The 20500-nt window shown below is 46.4% G+C and overlaps 1 protein-coding gene across 2 annotated transcripts in view; it reads left to right on the plus strand.

Moving 5' to 3' along the window:
* The window catches only part of LOC8028480 (solute carrier family 22 member 8), a 101226-nt gene that overhangs the window by 40591 nt on the left and 40135 nt on the right, over positions 1-20500 (plus strand). For both annotated transcript variants that reach the window (XM_040214937.3, XM_040214936.3), the window contains 3 exons: positions 10666-10820; positions 12090-12258; positions 15896-16043. In XM_040214937.3, the coding sequence (XP_040070871.2) occupies positions 10666-10820; positions 12090-12258; positions 15896-16043 (472 nt within the window). The remainder of the gene's footprint in view (positions 1-10665; positions 10821-12089; positions 12259-15895; positions 16044-20500) is intronic.

Consider the following 20500-nt stretch of genomic DNA (forward strand, 5'->3'; position numbering starts at 1 on the left):
GCAATAGCAAATAACTAACATTCGCAGGGTAGATAGAATATGCATGAATACTTCAAATGGCAAATTGTGAGAAAAATGTCCCCTTTGATGAAACGTTTTTAGTAAGAATGGTAGAGTGTACCTAATGAATCCTAGCCATAGTTCGTTCGGGGGTGAATGTATACCGCTGTTCATTTAAACGCGTGCTATGTATGTTTATATTCCTAAGTAAGTTGAATATTTGGAGAATATGGCTATGTTCACTATTTATTGCAACATTGTATGATGTTCGGAGGCGGAAGTTCTACAGGTTTGTTATTCTAACAATCTTATAACGTGCGAAAAGCGGATCTGCGTGAAAAAAAAAAATACGATACATTCGCGACCACTCTTAAGGCTTTTTCTTTGTAGGGTCAGAAGTGTGTTTACATCTTGTAAGGGGGTGGTGCCCCATACCAGACGCCAATACACACAATTTGACTGGACAAGACCGTGCTAGATGATCTGCGTAACAAGTAGGGTGAAAATAGAGCGATATCTCGATCCTACGGCCTTTCTGGCTTTTTGATAAATATAGTTTACATGGTCATTCCATGATAAAGTATCGGAAAAGAGTACGCCCAATATTTTAAACGTTTTCACAATTTCAATGACTTCGCCACCTATATTAATATTTAAATTATAAGGGACTGTTACGTTTTTTAAACGGAATAGTACGCATTTAGTTTTGCTCGTGTTAATTTGTAATCTGTTTACTTCATCCCAAAGGCTAAGATCGGAGAGCATACGATTTGCTGACAGTTGCATCTCGTTACATGTATAACCCTTCAAGAAAAGTGTAGTATCATAAGCTTAGGCTATAACCTTGCAATCAGGCACAAAACGTTCAATTTCATTTGTGAATAAAAAAAATAATAGCTGGCCTAATACACTTCCTTGATGTACTCCTGTTTTTACCGGCTTGGTGCATGATACTGAACTGTTGATTTTATCATATTGTCTGTGTTTAGCGGGAAAAGACTTAAATAAATTAAATGTAGGTCCCCGTATACCGTAGCGTAGTAGCTTTCTCAAAATAATTGCATGATTAACTAAGTCAAAGGCTTTAGAAACATCCACGTATATTGCTATTATAAGGAGTTTATTTACGATGTTATTAATTATTTCTCCTTTCTGAGACAGCAAAGCCTGTGGTGGCGGCAGATAACGGTCGTTTAGTCCGCGGCGTTGCCACCGCCACCGCCGTTTCCCGCAGTTCCGGGACCGCCACCACAGGCCTGGGCTGCATGGAAAAAGACATTCATATCATTTCTAGGTGCGGCGGGCCTACAGGGTGTTGACCCGAAGAGAAAAAAAACAGATTCTTTTTTTGTTGTTGGGCATTAAAGGGCAACGAATAGTGTCCGCATTTGGATTCCCTAACCTTCCGCACTCGGAACTTCTTGACGAGTTCGAGACCTTTTTAGCGGTCCTGGAGAGCCATTTTGTTTTTTCCGGATCTCTAGCACTCGAGCGTAAGAAGCTCCGTCTTTGCGTTCAGCAGCCGGGAGAGAGTGTCACGGACTTCTTAGCGGCGTTACGCCATCAGCACGCGCTTTGCGCGTTTGAAGACGGGTCCGAGAACACGCGACTTTGTGACCTTTTTCTTGATGGTTTGATCTCGCGCCGTACTCAGGATCGCATTCTTAGAGACTGCGTAGGTCACCAGGTGCCGACGCTCGAGCGCGCGATACAGCTCGCGCTGCAGTTTGAGCAGCTGGCACGTACAGCAGAGCAGTACCATGAGCCACGTCAGGGGGAGCCCGTCGCCAGCTGTTCCACTGCACCCATGCAGTATGTTGCTGGGCCCGAGACCGAACGAGTACAAGCGGCTGCTCGTCATAACGAACAATCTCCAGCACTCTTCTCGGGAGACGACTGTTTCAGTGAACATGGAGCAAGGTTCCCATCGTGGCCATGTGACCCCACCAGACCTGCTCCGAGGTCTCAACGGGGGCGTCCTGGGACAGCCCATGCTCCGCGCCCGCCGGCGCGCCAGAGTAACATTCTTCATCGAGACCCGCCTCCTACGAGAACGGGGCCGCAACAGGACAACTACTCATGTTGGTTTTGCGGCCGAAGGAATCACGCCAGGGAGAACTGCCCTGCACTCAACTCGCAGTGTTTCCAGTGCGGTAAAATCGGACATTTTGCCGTCGTTTGTCGAAGCCGCGCGCCGCCTCCAGCCGCGGATGGTGAACGCCGGCGACCTGCACTTCCAAGTCGTGGCCGTGGACAGAACTCCGGACGCCCGCGGAGGCCTGGTCCGACCACTGCGTTCAACTATAACGTCACCATCGACGGGGATGCTCCCGTCCTGTCTTTGGAGTCACAGGACCGCAGCCTTTACGACGCCTTCATTGCTGACGTAAAGGTAAACGGCTCTCCTCTCCAGTTACTGATCGACACTGGTTCGCAGGTTTCAATTCTGAACGAAAAGATTTTCGAGCAACTTAACAAGACTAGAAAGATTCACTTACGGGAGCCTACGAGACGGCTTATGCATTATCTGCATCAACCGATTCCTGTGTTGGGATGTTTCACGGCACAAGTCGTATTCAAAAACCGACAGACGCCACTAGATCTTAAAGTCATTCGTCGAGGACGTTCTCTACTTGGTATTGACGCCGTCAGAGAATTGAAACTTTGGCTATCAGGAGCTGAATTTGAATGTTTTCATCTGGATGCAGCTGACCCAGGCCAAACGCCACGCTCCGATGTGAGGCCGGCGGGTGACCGTCAGCGGCGCCCGTTCACCGTATCGTCGCGGCGCTCAAGTCAGTTACGGGCAAATCTACCGAATGCCCATGGCATTGGTCCATAACCTTCAGGCCAATCGTCAGTGCCACTAGATACTAACGCAGCCTACCCTCAGTCAAGATCACCACTGGTCACCAGCGCCGCCCGATCACAGTCCCCAAGTACAGACAGCTTGGACGAGTTTTCCACGAAGGTGAAGCAGCCTGCGGTAAGCTGTACACAAGCTTCAGGTCCTCCTGTACAAGATACGTCAAAACTTCCACGCGGATTCGAGGAATTTGAGCATCTGTTAACATCAGAACTTGGCCTGCTACGAAACCAGACACAGACTGTCAAGGTGCGCCAAAACGTACCTCCAGTACAGTCCAGGATACGTCGCCTACCCATCAGTCTGCGTGAAGCGGTCTCAGAAGAAATTTTCAAGCTCGAGCGCCAAGGCGTCATCGAAAGAATAAATGCGTCAGAGTGGGTCTCGCCAATCGTTGTAGTAAGGAAAAAGGATGGCAGCATCAGGATGTGCGTCGACTTGCGTGCGCCCAACCAAGCCGTCGTCATAGATTCGTTTCCACTACCACACATAGAGGAGCTCCTGCACTCATTGCCCGGAGCATCTCATTTTTCGAAGCTGGACCTGGCGTCGGCTTACCACCAGATCCGACTCGACCCGGTGAGCCGAGACCTGACGGCATTTATCACTCACGAAGGATTATTTAGCTTCAAGCGAGTTTGTGTTGGTTTGGCGTCCGCTCCCGCAGCGTTTCAGCAGATCATGTCTAGGGTTCTAAAAGATTGTAAGGGCGTCCAATTTTACCTAGACGACATCATTGTGTACGGGTCTTCACAGGAAGAGCATGATTCGAACTTGCGTCAAGTCTTGTCCGCAATCTCTCGAGCGGGAATGAAACTCAATCGAAAGGGCGTTTTTAACGTACGCGAGTTGTCGTTTCTGGGCCACAGTCTTTCAATGGATGGTTTAGCACCCCTTCCATCAAAAGTAGACGACGTCCGGAACTTCGAAACTCCGTCAGACCCGTCGAAGTTGAAGGCATTTTTGGGGTTAATTGAGTAGTATAGTAAGTTCATACCCCACTGTTCAACCATCGTCGAACCATTGCGTCGTTTGCTCCGTAAAGGCGTACAGTTTGTTTGGTCCCCTGAAGCTCAGGCAAGTTTTGCCAAGATTAAATCATGCATCCAGAATGCACCAATCCTTTCCATGTTTGATCTGACTCTACCAGTCATAATATCGACGGATGCATCAAACTATGGCTTAGGAGCTGTCTTGCAACAGAAGTACGGGAAGAACCTTCGGACGGTTGCTTTCGCATCACGCTCGCTGACCGACGCTGAATGTAGATCTTCTACGGGAAAAAAGGAGGCCCTAGCTTGTTTATGGGCATGTGAAAAATGGCATGTGTACCTCTGGGGTAGGCCATTCACTATTCGAACAGACCACCAAGCATTAGTCACGCTGTTGTCTAACAAAGGCTCTGGGGTTCGCCCTTTGCGTATAACTCGATGGGCTTCGCGTCTCTTGAATTATAATTTTCGTATGGAGTACCAGAAAGGTGCCGACAATCTCGTTGCCGACGCGTTGTCTAGACTTCCGCTTTCAGACACAGAGAATGGTATGAACTTTGACGAAGACATAGTTTCCTTCGTGATTGCTCCAATATCACGTTCAGAATTTCAAGAAGCTACGGCCATCGGCCCGGTTCTGCCCGGTGTGATGCATTACACAGCGTCATCTTGGCCGCAAGATAGCACCGTATACCTGAACTGCGCCCTTACTTTAACGTCAGGGACCAGCTATCCGTTCACAACGACTTATTGTTACAAGGGGAGAAAGTAGTTGTTCCAGAAAGACTCAGAGAGAATATCATCATGCTTGCGCACGAGACGCATCAAGGAATTACGACAACCATCAGCGTCATCAGAGACCGCTACTGGTGGCCACGCATGGACGCCGAAATCAAGTTTAAAGTGCAGCACTACCGTTTGTAACGCAACAGACAAGCCGGTTAAAGCAGCGCCTGCTCCTCTTCAGCCGGTCGAGTTCCCAGAGCGACCATAGGACAAGCTCGGTTTGGATATCGTGGGTCCCATCGACGGAGCTCCACCAAGTCAAAAATATTTCTTGGTCCTGATTGATTATCACTCGAAGTGGTCTGAAGTTCAACACACATCAGCGGCGACAACAGCTTCTGTGATTACTTTTCTACAAAACACCTTTGCCCGGGAAGGTTTGCCCCGAGAGCTCGTCACGGACAATGGCGTTCAGTTCATCTCTAGGGGGTTCGAAGAATTTTTGAAACAGCAAGGTATTAGACACCTCAAGTCCTCCTCGTATCATCCGCAAGCAAATGGGTAAGTTGAACGGTTCAATCGAGTACTCAAGTCATGTTTACAACTGGCAACATTTCAAGGACGTCCACTTCCTGAACTAGTTCGCGACTACTTAGAAGCGTACAGGCGTACTACTCACCCAGCAACGGGTCAGACTCCTGCAGTCCTTCTTCACGGACGAGTACATAGATCAATACTGGATCTACAGGGTCTTCCGACACCCAAGGTGCCAGAGAGAAGCACGCCTCAGCTCCACGAGCGAGTGAAGAAGTACCAAACAAAAATGAAGATTTACTCAGACGCAAGACGAGCTGTGAGACTGCCGAAGTTCATAGCCGGCCAAGCCGTCCGAATGTTTCGTCCACAACACAGCGACAAGTTGCACAGCAAATACACAGGTCCGCAAGTGATTGAAAAGCAAGTTGGCCCTGCCACGTATCAGTTTAGCGACGGACGGAAGTGGAACGCTAAGAAGCTCACTCCTGCACCTCTCCAAGATCAAGCAAGTGCGCGACACGCAAGCAGAGCAAATACTGAAACCCAACAACTGCAACGAGTACATTACTATGACGAAGATGATGACGACGATTCAGTCACCGACACGCTTAAGTTCCCAAAAATCTACGTAGCGACTAGATCGCCCACAGCTTCAAGGAGACCGACCCCATCAAATTACCCGGTAACAAGAACTCCTGAGTCTACGACGGCTGATGAGAGAACAGCGGTCGCTCTTCTTGCCCGGCCGGAGCCCGTAGAGATTCTTCCAGCCAACGTATCAGTGGAGTATTTTTACCCCGTCGACGCAAGCACTCCTGCGGCATCGCGCCCCGAGACACCACAGTCGATGCCGCCTCTCGAATCTTCACGAAGTGACGTGAGTGATTCCGTGGTTGTGTCTGTGTCTTCAGTGGTACCAGTTGCACCACTCCGCTCTGCCATGGATTCAGGGCCTGGTGAACCACGCGAACAATCTCAAGCTGGTCATCAAGCATCGCCTGCTTTTCCAAGGCGTTCTACGCGGCAACGGCGACTTCCAGGAAGACTGAAAGACTACGTACTTTCGTTTCTTAGTGTAAATAACAGTAATACGTCTATGGACATGATTGACGAAATTCTAGAAGAACCACAGATGTAATATATTTTTCTTCTCGCTTTGTTTAAGTGCATAACGCTAGTTTTAAAACATTGCAGTGCATAACGGAAGTCCTACAGTAACTTGTAGTAACGTGCATAAAGCGAGTCAGTGATTATTTAACGAGAAAGGGTACTAACGTGCCTCCTAAAGGCGTTCAGAGCAAAGCGATTACTAGTTTTTGCACTCTAAAAAAAAAGAGTGTCATGGGGTACACCCATAGGGGGTGTAAGTGCTTGTCACATATACTACACCCTTTGGGGGAATACAAGTGCACCCCAAATATGGGAGTACGTGTACACCTGTTGGTGTGGTGCACATGTACACCTTTTTCTACAGAAATCTCACTCGAAGGGAACACAGGTGCACCCCGTTCGATGGTGTACGGCTACACCTCTTTCTACACCCGCTTCACTCAAAGGGAACACAGATGCACCCCATTCGATGGTGTACCATTGCACCTCTTCATACACCCGCTTCACTCAAAGGGAACACAGACGCACCCCGCTCAATAGTGTACCATTAGTCCCCTTTCTACACCTACTGCTCTCAAAGGGAACACAGGAGCACCCCGTTTAATAGTGTACTGTTACACCTCTTTCTACACTCGCTGAATTCGAAGAGAACACAGATGCACCCGGTTCAAAGGTCCAGGGTTACACCACTTTATGCACCCGTTACAAAACTTCTTAAACCTATTTAAGACATCAAGGAAAACAGTAAAAAATGTATGCGCCCGGTGATTGCAAAAAGCAGGTAAACGGACACACGGTATTGTTTTCAAATCTCATAGAAGTTTATTAGACAGCCTATTCCGTAAACAAGTACAAACTTGCAAGCAATCCGTGATATCTGAAGACGTACAAAGAAGCTTTTACACTACTGAAAGATTACTAAGCAAACAAGAACCGGGGGTGAGTCTTAGGTAGTGACCATTACGCCAGCAGCCCGTAGAGTTATTTCCACAAATATCCACCGGCAGTCGCCGTTAATTCATCGAACGACGTTTCATCGACAGCTCAGATTAGCTTTTCTATTTTAGCTTTTCTCCTTGCTTTTCTTGTAATGAGCCGCCCCAGAATGTATCCGCGAAGTGAAGTGTATTGGGACAGGTGGGCTAACATTTTTGTCATTATCCGCCGCAGACTGTCGCCACGAAGCGGCGCGAACGGGTCGGCTGGGTCGGTGAGCACGCGCCTCATAGACACACGCGCGACAAAATGTCCCTACAGCGTGCATTTTGCGTAACGAGTGACGATGAAACGTTAGTGTCGATGAAACGTGTCTACAAAACGTGCATCGACAAAAACGTGTTTTCACAAAACGCCAGGAGAATAAGAAAGTCACTATTCCACCTGCAGTTGTCACATGATTGTATACAGCTAATGGCAGGCGACTGCCGATAGAAATTCGGGGAAATTATTCTCCCGGCTGCTAGAAAATAGACACTGCCTAATTCTAGAGGTAATCCGGAACGGAACGGTCAGTTGTTGCAAAGGAGTAGGTTGCAGTGCACTTACTATGAAAATACCGGACTTGAAATATGTAATCCGATATATATGTCGACACGGGCACTGCAGAACCACACAAGCACAAAAACGAAAAGAAAGGGGTCCGTGAAGATTCAACACGATGTGGCCGAAGCAGTAATTTGCCGAACCGAACACTAAACACATCACATAACTTCCTTGGGCTTTTTTGAAGAAATCCCCTGTTGCCGATACACGCGTAGGACTTTTCAAACACTGAAATCTTGGTACACTCGAATACGTTGTCGCGGGCGAAATCTACGGCAGCCCCGCTGGTCGCAGCACAGCACACAAGCAACTAGGCCGGGAAGCAGACATTCCGAGGTCGAAAAAAGCTTCTACGTCATCCGCGAAACCTTTACCACGTGATCACGCTCCTGTCGTATCCGCGCTCAGACAGAGGAGTCGAGGGATAAAAAAGCCTTCGGTTCATTCGTCCGGCAACTGCGCGCCTTCTTCTATGCTTTCAGCTTACGGAGAGAAAGAAAAAGAAATGAGTATGAAAATTGCAGCTCCTTCAAGGCCAAAAGGGGCCACCCTCGCAAAGGCTTATCTTCAGGGGCAACCCAACAATGAAAGAATTTGTCGTTTATATCCTCTTGAAAGTTCGACTCAAAGTTAATAGTGCAGTGGATGCTAACCGTGGCCTTGGCCTTCAGGCTGGTGCCGTGCTCTGCCTTATCTCTAGCTTGGAGACTGTAGTCACGTGATCCTACCCGGAGACCCGATTGGCCTAAAACAAGCATAGCGTCCACTCTACTGTCAATACCGAGGGAACACGATAGCTCCATACTTCCAAAGTAACTGCCCATCCCAAAGAGTGACCTCCATGGGGGAATCCAAGCACAAGCTGATCGGGGCGCGTGGCTAGCGTGGCGGTGCATTGGTACACCTAGATGTTTTTAAGGGAGAGGGTGATGCTCATTGTCGGTGTACAAGCACACTGGCTGGGCAACGGAGGGTGCGTCCTTCAGGAAAAGGGTGCATGAGCGCCTGATGCACCCGACTACACCCTTTTTTTCTTAGAGTGTGCTTAGTCTAGTTATTGGTTACAAAATATACGATGTCTAACAACTGTTAGTATCGCAGCAATTTTAACTGTCCAAAATTACATCTTAAGCTTTTTTCTAGGAATAGTTTGACTAGTCTATTTTCAGTAATGGTTGGCTCATTAAGTTAAAGAAAGGGAAAAGTATGATAATTTAATGCTCTGGTTATTAACAGACATGTTTATCGCTATTTCATATAAGAGAGGGGGAATGTAGTGATGTGTAAAAGAGAAAGTTACGTCAGATCATATCACGCGAGTGCACTGATTGGGTAGCGGTTCCCATTGTTATAAAATCAATAAAAGGCGATCGATCGGGCCGATCGCTCGAGGACACGCTCAGACCACAACCAGAACGAACGTGTCTGTTGGCTTGCTCCTGCGGGATCTGATGTCGTCGGAGAAATCGCCGCTCCGAAATGACCGGCCGTTTCCCGGAACCCACACCGCAGCCCGGTGAGTCGGACCTCACGCATCCAGCGATGTCCCGGCGAACCTGCCTTTAGGTGAACGGCACCTCATCACCCCGCAGACCAGTTGGCCAGCGCGCGGTCTTATAATACTACAGTGGGTTATCAGCCGGCATTGCCCGCTCAAGAGAGGAGTTAGATAAACGCAAGTAAAGAACATTGCCACATACATTCGCTATTTTATTATACTGGGAAAAATGGAAAACGTTTGGAAATGATAATAGACACGACGCTTTTCTCAAACTCACGCTTGTTGTAGAGGAAGCAATACCAGTTGTCCAGTCAATTCCAGGTAAATTAAAACCACCATACACCAGAACCCGAAACATAGAAAAGTATATGGTTATTTGGAAGTCTTCGAAGTGTGCTATGAACTTTGAATTATCAAAGAAGGGAGAAAAATAGCAAGTTCCAATGAAGTAATTAAAACCATCTCTCTTAGGTATCTCAACCCAGGTGCATTCCGAATAGGATTTTAAGTTCTTCCTTCGATGTGACTTAACTACGTACGGATTTGACCGCAACAAGAACCCCAACCCCTAGTTTCATTCCCGCGGTATCAAAATCATTGCATTGTCGATACACAACATAATTGGACTTGAAATAGTTGAAACTAGAAATGCCAGCACGAAGCCAAGTCTCGGCCAAACAGACTATATCAGAAAAACTCAGCAGTGTATTCGACATAAACTCATCCGACTTAGTCCGTAAGCCCCGGGTAGTTTGATAGCAACCCTCAAGTGTCCGTAACATTTTCAGTTGCTACACATTCGGGCCTATATACTCGCGAGCAGTCCAGCTTTCATAAAAACTAATGAAATATTGAGCCCTCAGGCCAGACACCCGGCTGGTTCAAACTATCGACCAGCGACTGGTCCCCCGATAAGTGGAACGAGGAGTAAGAGTTAAATTTTGGCTGAAGCTTGGTAACGGTAACAAGTTCGTTGTCTAAAAACGGGGTTGTATATATGTATTGCTTTTTATTAAGCCACATTACAGACCTATAGTGGTTCTTTATGTGCACACAATAAAGACATTATGATTATGATTAAAGCGGCGACCTCGAGGCTCCAATGCTTGTAGTGTTGGCTGCAGTCTCAGCTTAAAGGTGGAACGAATATAGTGAGGGTGATTATGGGATGATATCAATTGCAATGGGAGGACTAAACGTTTAATCCTAATCCCCTATTAACCCTCGAAATAACAACGATCCATTCAACAGATTTTCTTAAACATTTATTTATCTTTAGAAAAAAAAGAACGAAACTGAAAAAGAAAGAAAACTTCTCTGGAAATAAATTTGATATCTGATTCGAACGAATAAAAGAATGCGAAACAAAACAGGGTGTGGAACGTGCCCAGGTTCGGCCGTAAGCGCAGCCTGCTGATGGGCATCCTGTTGACTGCTGCGGCGAGTGCGTGCGCAGCTTTCTCCAACTCTGTTCCCATGTACTACGCATCCAGATTCGTGGTGGCCTTCGGGACGACGGGATTCTCCGACATCGTCTACACGCTCGGTAGGAAAGCCTCACCTCGAACACATTCTCCCGAAAACCGCGGTCGCACTGCTTGTACATCAAACAAAAGACACCGTATTCCCCGCCGACATAATGGGGAGTTTTAGGGAACCGTTTTTACATATCCAATACGGTACGATGGGCCCTCCTGTGTGCACTGCGCATGCGCTACCACAGAGGACTCGTATATGAGCAGTTCGTACCGGAGGGCCCTTCATACCGTACCGGGTGTGCAAAAACGGTTCCCTATAACTCCCTAATGAGAGACATTTTCGCAAACGTGCATCGTCGAAGCACGTTTGCTTCATATATTTGCATGCTTCGGACGCGTCTGCAGGCAGTGTTTTTATGACGAATATATCAACACCATAATACTATGAAGAAACGCACTTCTGGTGTCTGCAGAGACCGTCTTTCGAATGCCGGATTTGCCGCGTGACCGCGGCTTTGGTCCCACAAAAATTTGTACCGCAAGTTGCCCGCCATTGTGTTGCTACGTGAAATGTTCTTGGTGTAGCGCTAATTTCCTCTAGACATTTCTTCTCGAGCTGTCCCTCCGCTCCTCTCTACCCCGTTGACTTCTCCTAATCCTCTCCATTCCATTGACGTTCCCCTTCGGACCGGCCTGTGTCAACAGAAATTGGGGAAGGACGGGCTGCGACCAGTCACGTGTGAATTCTCCGGCAAAATTTAGCGGGTAAACTGAATTTATCTGTAGCTCACGCGGCGTAAATTTCTCCGCTAAAATGTAGCGGGGAAACTAAAATGAAGTTTAGATCCCGGGACATCATGCCACGCGGCGTCAATGTTTCTGCTACATTTTGCGGCGAAACCAAAATTGTGCATAGGTAACGCGATGCGAAGCCATATGACGTCACCTTTTCCCCTCTAAATTCAGGGGAAACCGAATTGTTGTTGAGGTCACGTGACATCCATTTTCCCGCTAAATCTAGCGGGGAAACTGAAGTCTTGTTACACGACGGGCCACGGCTTCGCGAATTGAAGTTTCACGAAATCCGGACAAACTAGCCAAAAAAAGATTCACGAACAAAAAAAAAAAAGAAATGTCTACCGACATATTGGAAGCATAAAAGCGTAGGAATCAAACTTGACTCAAACATGCATGAGGTGTGTCCGGGGATAGTTTTGTCATCATCTCTGCAGCAAACACCGTGTCATTTCTATGATGCATGAGCAATGTGAATTATGCGATTTGCTCTCCGCATGGTCTTCGAACGAATTCTCCTGGACATCTCTCATCGGGGGCAGTGATGGAGACGGTGTCCCCCCGGTTCCGCTTCATGCCCACCATGACCTTGGGCATGGGCTGGACCACAGGCATGGTGTTGCTACCTTGGCTCGCCTACCTCGCCCGGGACTGGAGGCTTACCCAGTTGTACGCCACCGCACCGCTGGCGCTGATGCTCCTCGTCTGGTGGTGAGGCACCCTTGTGGCTTACTGACAGGTTAACATTGAAGTGGAAGTTCCTCCCACCTATCTCCCCTTTGGCAGAGCGAACGCTGGAGAGAAAACGACTTTTTCTCCAGCGTTCGCTCTGCCATAGCCTCTTATATACTGACAAAACCTGGCAGATTGCCACGAGAAGCGGCCACCGAAATGGAAAAGGTGGAGCGGCAGACAACGGATGAGAGGAAAGCCATGTGACTGGCCCCCCGATGTGGCGAGACGCCGAAACACTCTTTTCCCGAGCACACAAATGTGCCTCGGGTCCTCGCCGCAGCAAAAGCTGTGCGCTGACCTCCAAGTTTCCAAAGAAATGACTCTTTGTTGCTATGTGCTATCAGAGCCTCGAACTCCAAATCTGCGACCGGGCACTCTATGGCTCCGTCGTCGAAATGCAAGGCTTTGTTAGTATAGAGAAGGCTATGGCACTGCCAAAGGGAAGAGAGGTAGGAGGAGCTTTCACCTTACTATTAACCTGTCCCCGACTATAGCCTCCTTCCTTGTTTTTCGTCAATGGCTGAAAAACATTGGTATATAAACAATTCGCCCAATACGTCAGCACGGGTGCGCCCCCAGTTTCGGGGTTACGTATTCGGAAAAGCTTGTGCAGTAAGTCAACGGGCCTATTTCGGCACTTTGATTGACAGGTTTTCATAGACGTCACATCGCCTTGTTTACGGGGAAAGGGAGAAGAGGGGAGGGGGGTGAGGCTGAGGCAGATAGTCCTAAGTGATTCACACGGTAGCCTATAGCCGGCTCTTAGATTTGGTTTTCGGGTTAGCCTATCTGAAAACTTACTAAAGGCTAGTGCTTGAATCACTCAGGCGTGTTTACCTAAGCTTCGCCTTCCCCCTTTCCTCCCACTTCTCGCTCTCTTTCTCCGTAAACCAGGCGATGCGACGCCCATGAAAACGCGACAATCAGAGCGCCGGAATTGACCTCTTGGCTCACGCCACAAGCTTTCCTGAATCCGACTCTGGAATAAAAAAAAAAAAAAGGGGAAACGTGCTTGTTAATCGGCTGGTTCTGGCTTGGAAACGCTGTCCCCGGTTTCATTTTCGTATTAAGCATGAGCAATGTTCATATTGAGCGTACTCGTTCATTACGCACTTTGCCTCGGGGAGTTGGAAAAAGCATTCTCAACAGATATCAACTCTTGTCAAACGGATCTGAAGAAACTCTTTTCATTCGACCCAAAAGCGAAAAGGGTTTTAGTGATTTTGGAACAGACTACGTGGACAGGGGTATCAAACTCCACGCTCATAAATATATACCATGCCGGGGTAGGAATTTTTTTTAATATAAACGACATATCATTTTTTTTATTAAAAAAGTGATTAATTTCATTTAACTTAACTTACTGAAGCTATAAAATTGTGATTCTTTACCACTAGATGTAATTTTCAATCTGACAGATTAATTCAAACATTCGTCCGATCACTGATAAAAATGCTTAAAGAATATTTACTGTAAATGTAAAGTACACTTGAAAGAATAAGTTTTTATTACTGTAATCGCCGTCATACAAGAGCAAAAACAATTTGATTTCTTGAACTTAGTTTAAAAGTTTGATTTTTTTTTGCGTTCCGACGCATGCCTTTTTTAGCTTTCGTGTTTTACGTTCTGATTTTGCTGCAGTAGGACGAGCTGACGATCAAAATGCAATGTCGATATCAAATTTAACGCTCCGATTTTCTCAGAAGAGCAGTTGTTTTGGCTCGAGTTCGACCTTATTTAGATCTTTGTTGCATCGTGTTTCTTTTATTATTTATTTATATACAAAACATATGCACATAGGAATAATAAAATTATTTTCGGGTTTATTTTTTCGGGAAAGGTTCGTTTAATTCATCCTAATAAAACTGGTGTTATTTAAATCATTACATATGATAGCGTTGCGGAATTGCCCCTTTGCAGTTGGAAGAATTCCATAATCATTCCGCATTTTCGCAATAAGCGCCCCAAAACAGATACAGAATGTGAGGGAAGCAACGCAATGCACTTTGTGTTGCGTCTCTTAATACATGTCCTTGTCTTGTGGCGCGTATTGTCAAAAGGATTTACTAGCCCATCTGTCGCTATTGACCATTCCGCCCTTCCACGACCGGGAAATGGAATACAAATGGAATGACAGCGGCACTAGGACGAATGGAATGAGCATGGAACAAAGTGTATTTAGCCCGGAATGGAGTGTGAATGGAATGCGCTTTCTTCTTACGCGAGCTGTTTTGGTGTGGTAGAAGAGGCTTTTCAAAAAGCATCGTTGCCCTTTAGGTAACTGACGGCTTGGTTGCCTGACCGGCTCATGTTCCTTCGAGGATGAAAGTGACAGTGACACCCTCGAAATTGTAGAGGGGTAGTAAAAACCAAAACTCGGACAAGGTGTTGCTCCCGGCGCCGCGAGATGGGACAATTTGGCTGTTGTAGCCATGTGCGATTGCGGCACCAGTCGTAGGCCAACAGGCAGGTATAATGCAACACCACCCGCGTTGCTTGGATGCGTGATTCCCTCTCTTGCCATCTATCTCCTAGACGAATAGGACATATACAGTTTTTTGTGAAGAAGATGGGTGGTTAGTCACGCGATCGATATCTGCAGTGCCACAAATTCCGACCACTGCTATCATGTGAGATGACCGCTCGGCTTAGGAGAATCAATGCTTCCGGAATGCGTTTGGCATAATTTTACAGTTGTCTATGCGTTTATAACGACGAAAATAATCCCCGAAGAAGGGGAGCAAGAGGGACAAAGGAGAAACACAAATCTCCAAACATAGCTAGGGAACTGGTGCGCGACCGAAAAAATCCGCCTGGTCCAGGTGTCGAACCCGGGACCTTACGATTTCCACTGGAGCGCTCTGCCAACTGAGCTCACCAGGGGTTAGAAGTCAGTAGTGCAAACGGGTTTTATCAGCCCCTTCTCCAGGGATTACTTCGTCATTCTTGTCCAGCTCGCATGCACCTTTGCGTCTAATTGGATTATTAAGAGTTTATAACGAGCCGTCAAGAGCTATTTTTCACGGTTGGGAATTATAGGAATTGAATGGATCGGTTCAGCCATTCCAGGTGTGGGAATCAGTCCGGTGTTTCTGTCCCTAGGAATTAAAAGCAATAGACGTATTGGAAAGTCTAATTCCAGAATCGGAATAGAACAGAAGTGCTAATTCCGCAAAACTGATTTAAATCACGGTTTAAATCACATTGTTTTTTATTCTCCACCTTTGTATATACAAATACGTTCATAGGTTAAATAAAGACGTGAGGGCAATTGCCAGTTATGGAGGCTAAAATCTAGGCGTTATAAAACAACAATGCTACGCAAAAAAAAAAAAAAGACTAAAATCGCTGCGCAGATTGTCGTTTAAAAGAGATTGGATTTTGAACCGTCTTGTACTCTCTATATGTTTTTTTTTTCTTTATTAAACTGTTTAGGTACCGCCGGCATGATTACTTTTTGTTTTCGAGACTCAAGCCTGAGGAGACAGTGGGAATACAGAATAGCAGCGGTAGTTTCATTAGACGTTTATAGACATGACGATACCATTATCGCGGAAGTTGGTGTGCATAGCGGTACGAAACCGCCAGGTGGGTTCTAACGTGCGAGCCCCAGTTTTGTGCCAGAGTCTCCCAGGTGGCTCCTGGCCACGGGCAAGTTCCTAGAGGCCAGGGACGTCCTGGCCATGTTCTCCAAACACAGCAAGGCTCCAGCGCAGGCCGTCGACGAGATCATCGACGAGGCCAAGCGGAAGAGGGAAACGGTGAGTCTCGCCTCGGGCTCACTCATTGAGACCACATTCGGATGTCTGGGCTTTTATTTTATTTATATTCTTCGTAATTTGTTGATGAACGTATGTACGTGTGATTATTTCTCAAAAGTACTCTTTCAGGTCTTGAAATGAAAATAACTCTGGTGGCCGATGTGCGAAACCATTACCTATGGGAAATGAAACTCGCACGAAATAAATCCGGTATCTCTATAGCATTTCCTAAATGCGTTCTAAATGAGAATGCACTTACTAACTTCCGTTTGAACTCACAATGTGTCGCGTACATGACATACCGCACCGAAAGGGTTGTCTCCGTGGACTGGCGCTTATTGAACTGTCGGTCGGCCGCTGTGAAATAGCAGCTGGCTTCCGGCGCTCTCGTTTTACCAGACGCGTATTTTGCTCCTTCTTCTTCACCTCGCTGACCCCTCTTCAGCTGGCTGCTCCCGCCATTGGCTCTGCTGCGCCGCTTTGGTGGTGCTTAAAAGCCCACTTTCAAAAGCCTTCAAACTGCACTCGCATTCTCGAAGTACGAAATCCCGTTTCCCTCGATTCCTGATAAAGCTCCAGGTAACTGGCTACAATATTTTTAGATGTTTGACGGCCGACATATTTTCCCCCAAAATGTTTCCCATTGGTTGGGTTTTGTTTTCAAGGAAATAGCATAAAAAAGGGTTCATGTGCAAGTTTGTCTTTGTGCGTTTGTTCATTATCTAGCGGGAGTACGTGCAAAATATGCAAGCTCTTTATGTTTAGAGGCATCGAATAGACATAACGAAAACGAAGAGTTGTCACCAACTTCCATTCGGTTTTATTTTGGGGTGCCCGTTCCCGCAATATTCTGGCGGCATCAAATTTTGAACCGAGCTACTTTACTATGCTTCATCATCGGGAGCAATGCAGTCACCTTCTGCTTTCAATTCTCAGATGCGTTGAAATTCCGAAGGCTTTTTTACGCAGCCCCGCTTTTTTGCGTTACGTTACGTTACAAAAGCTTTTGCCTGCTTACGTCCACTCATCGGAACATATGCGCTTCATAATAAGCGTGGCTACCACCAGTTAAAGTGGATATTCTGGCACGTGACATTCGAGACACTAATGTTTAGGTGACTTATCCGCAGCGTAAGGAAACCTAAACAAAATGGTTCCGTGTGAACAACCCTTAAGAGATCCTGAACCGCAATTCGGATTTCGCAAGATAGGGACGCCAAAGCGTTGGACGGGACGCTGCGAAATTCAAAATATCTCACATACATCGATATCTCAAACGGATGGCCGTATGTTTTGGAAAAAGAAGGGCACGATCAAGTGAGGACTATGACGTCACGCGCCTCCTGGAACAGTTGAGGGTGAAAATAAGAGGCCTCGCTTCTCTCCTCCTCTCTTCGGTTCACCAGTTCGAGAGGACGAAGCGAAGAGAAGAGGGTATGAGAATCGTGACGTCACACGTATCGGCACGATACATGTGACAGGGCACGATCAAGCGAGGGTATGACGTCACGCTCCTCCTGGAACTGTTGAGGGTGAAAATAAGAGGCCTCGCTTCTCTCCTCCTCTCTTCGGTTCACCAGTTCGAGAGGACGAAGCGAAGAGGAGAGGGTGTGAGAATCGTGACGTCACATGTATCGGCGGCCTCGTCGGCCGTGTTCAGTCGCTCAATTTTAAAGAAAAATACGGCTATCCGTTAGAGAAATCGGTCTATGAGTGATTTTTTAGGGTCCTGCAGCGTCCCGCCTATCGCTCCAGCCTTGTTTTGTGAGCTCCACATCTCGTTTCAGCATCCTTTTAAATCTGGAAAGATGATGCTCAAATTGCCACTACCGCAAGAGCAGCCGACAGTGCCAAGCGACCATCTCGCGTGTATCACGTGCCCGGTTCACTTAATTTAAGAACTGCAAATAGCCACAGCAGAGCAAAAAACGACGTGGAAATTTAACATTTATAGTTTGCCTAAGACATAAGTCCTTCTGCGACCGCCTTGGTATTGCCCTGTTGTGCACCCCTTCCAAGAGATGTCGGTGCATCTCAGCTGCTCTTCCGCTGCTGTCTTAAGCTGTTGTATGCTCTTCGGATGCCTTTTACACAGATTTTATGCTGCGTTGTCTTCAGCGATTGCCTTCGTTTTCTGAAGTCGCGTGTTGCGTTAGTACTGTTAAAGCGCCAGCATCCTCCTACCACGGCACTTATTGGAAACGAACCATGTGTTGGGGAGAAAAGTGAACAGAGGGTTTCTTACTGAAAAAAAAGATGTACACGGTGGTGGAACGCCGGGTCTCCCGTTCGGAGCAGACGGCAGTGTTTCAGAACTTGTAGTTGTATAATCCAAATGTTATTAGCAATTTTCGTACAATTGCACCGGCTTGTAGTCAGCGGCCTTGAACTTTATATTTCGTCGCCAGTTTGGCCCTCGGTCAATTTCAAAACGTCACCGGAAAATGTGCTGGAGCCCAAATTCGAAATGATGAACGCATGCTTGAAAACAGTCGAACCACGTACAATTCGAGACACGTTTACTCGCAGATGGCTCATTTCCGAGTTTTCAAGACAGGGGAGATTTCCGCCTATCTACGATGCTGTTTCTGTGAATAAACTTTGCAGCTGCGTTTTGAGACTTCGTTGTGTTCGTCATCCCTTTTCCCTTCTCTGGGGTTTTTTCTACGTATGAAAGTTCACCAGCTAGGCCTGCGCCACAACCCTTATTTCTTATTTCAGATGTTTTGCGATAGTGCCAGGACGCGTTCGAAGGCTCTAAATTTTGAATTCTACTTTATTTTTGGGACTGAGTCCTACCGAAAAAGTTGACCTGCATATTATATTTATGAGCTGCAGTTTGCCGTAACTAAATGGGAAAAGTTTAAGGTCTTATAACATTCTTAACGTGTAATATATCAATATGGAAGTTCTGGAAAATGTAATATGAAAGGAGGCTTCATAAATCGATGTCTCGTAATTTTGATTAGTTGACGTTATTTCGCCTATATAGCGCCATAAAATATTACCATTTTAAATTCTATTTTTTAGTTGAAAGAATGCGTTATCTGTACAATTTGTTGCTTACTTTTTAAATTTATTATATCCAACCGAACGCTCACGTAAAATATCGTGGACGATGGGACGTTATAACTCGAGAAATAATTTTTTTCAAAATTAGAGACTGGCCTACTAAAAGCTGAATAATTAACCAACAAGTAGAACGAATGGTTATATCGAGAAATTAAAGTATTGTTGAAAAACAACTCTTTAATTTGACATTAATTTGATAATTGTAGGATACATAGAAAGAAAGTTATAAACCTTCAAAAAAGCCCCGAAACGTCGTGCAGGGTGGGGTTGCACCTTAAGGGGTATTCACACGACGGAGGATTCCCGAGGACTTCTCCACGGCACGCGCATCCCACGAAGAAAACATCAGGCTTTACGATGTGCAAAAGCCTCGCGTTTCCGTCCCGTGATGTGCGTGCATCGGGGTATGAGTGCCGCTTTAAGGATGAAAGGAGTATACAAGCGGGTCTCAAGATTATTCGTGCGTAGAAAAAAAATTATATAAGTAATTGCCAGTGAACATAGTGCCGAGGCACTTTTCACAGATGTTGTTTAGGTGCTGTAGTGATCATACTCAAAATCTGTGAATGTAAATTTAAAACAATGCGAGAACAATTCCTATGCCCAGCAGGACAACGGGAGAAAACCGTCGTGATGACGCTGCTACTCACACCACATGATTCAAAGACACGAAACATTGTTAGAGATTTACGCCCTAATGCATGCTAACGAGATTGAGCGTGTGTGCTACTCATACACTAGTAGCAGCGTTAACCCGGCGTTTTTTGTTTGTTTGTTTTTTTTTGTTTTCCTTCCGAATAGGGGGGAAAATAACAAGATTTTCTTTTCTGCCACCTTTACCATAAAACCAAAACTCACAAACTTTTAGCATTATAAATGCACCACTTAGAGGCACCTTTGTGAAACTTTTCATGGCGCTCTGTTCATTGGCTTCGTTATGCGAATTTAGTTGCGACAACCTGTAGAGTGAAATAGAACTCCTCTTACGTGCAGTATTTTTTTCTCTCTTTCTTTCTTAAAAACCGATGCACAACTTCGGTTTTCTGCAGGGAACATAATTATTTTATCAATCCCGCTCCTAAGCTGCAAGAGGAGCCCAGTTGGGGCAAGGTAAAAAATGGAGCGGTAAGGCAAGGCAAAAAATTAGGAAGGCAGGCAAAAACGGCAATGCGAAGTTTACGCCGGCCTTTAAAGGGCGCATTAAGAGTAGTGTGCTGCATTCAGAGTATTTGTGTTAAATATTATGGCGAAAGCAAACCCCTCATAAGCGATTTGCGACCGCGGAGGGCGCGTACATGCACATTCCTTTAATTAGCACGCCTTGAGCAGCTGGGTTATGGCGCCATCTAGGGGAACGGCGCGAAACTTCATCAACAGCATCAGGC

Source organism: Ixodes scapularis, unplaced genomic scaffold, assembly GCF_016920785.2.
Source record: "Ixodes scapularis isolate PalLabHiFi unplaced genomic scaffold, ASM1692078v2 PGA_scaffold5__190_contigs__length_132052651, whole genome shotgun sequence".
Classification (NCBI taxonomy): Eukaryota; Metazoa; Arthropoda; class Arachnida; order Ixodida; family Ixodidae; genus Ixodes; species Ixodes scapularis.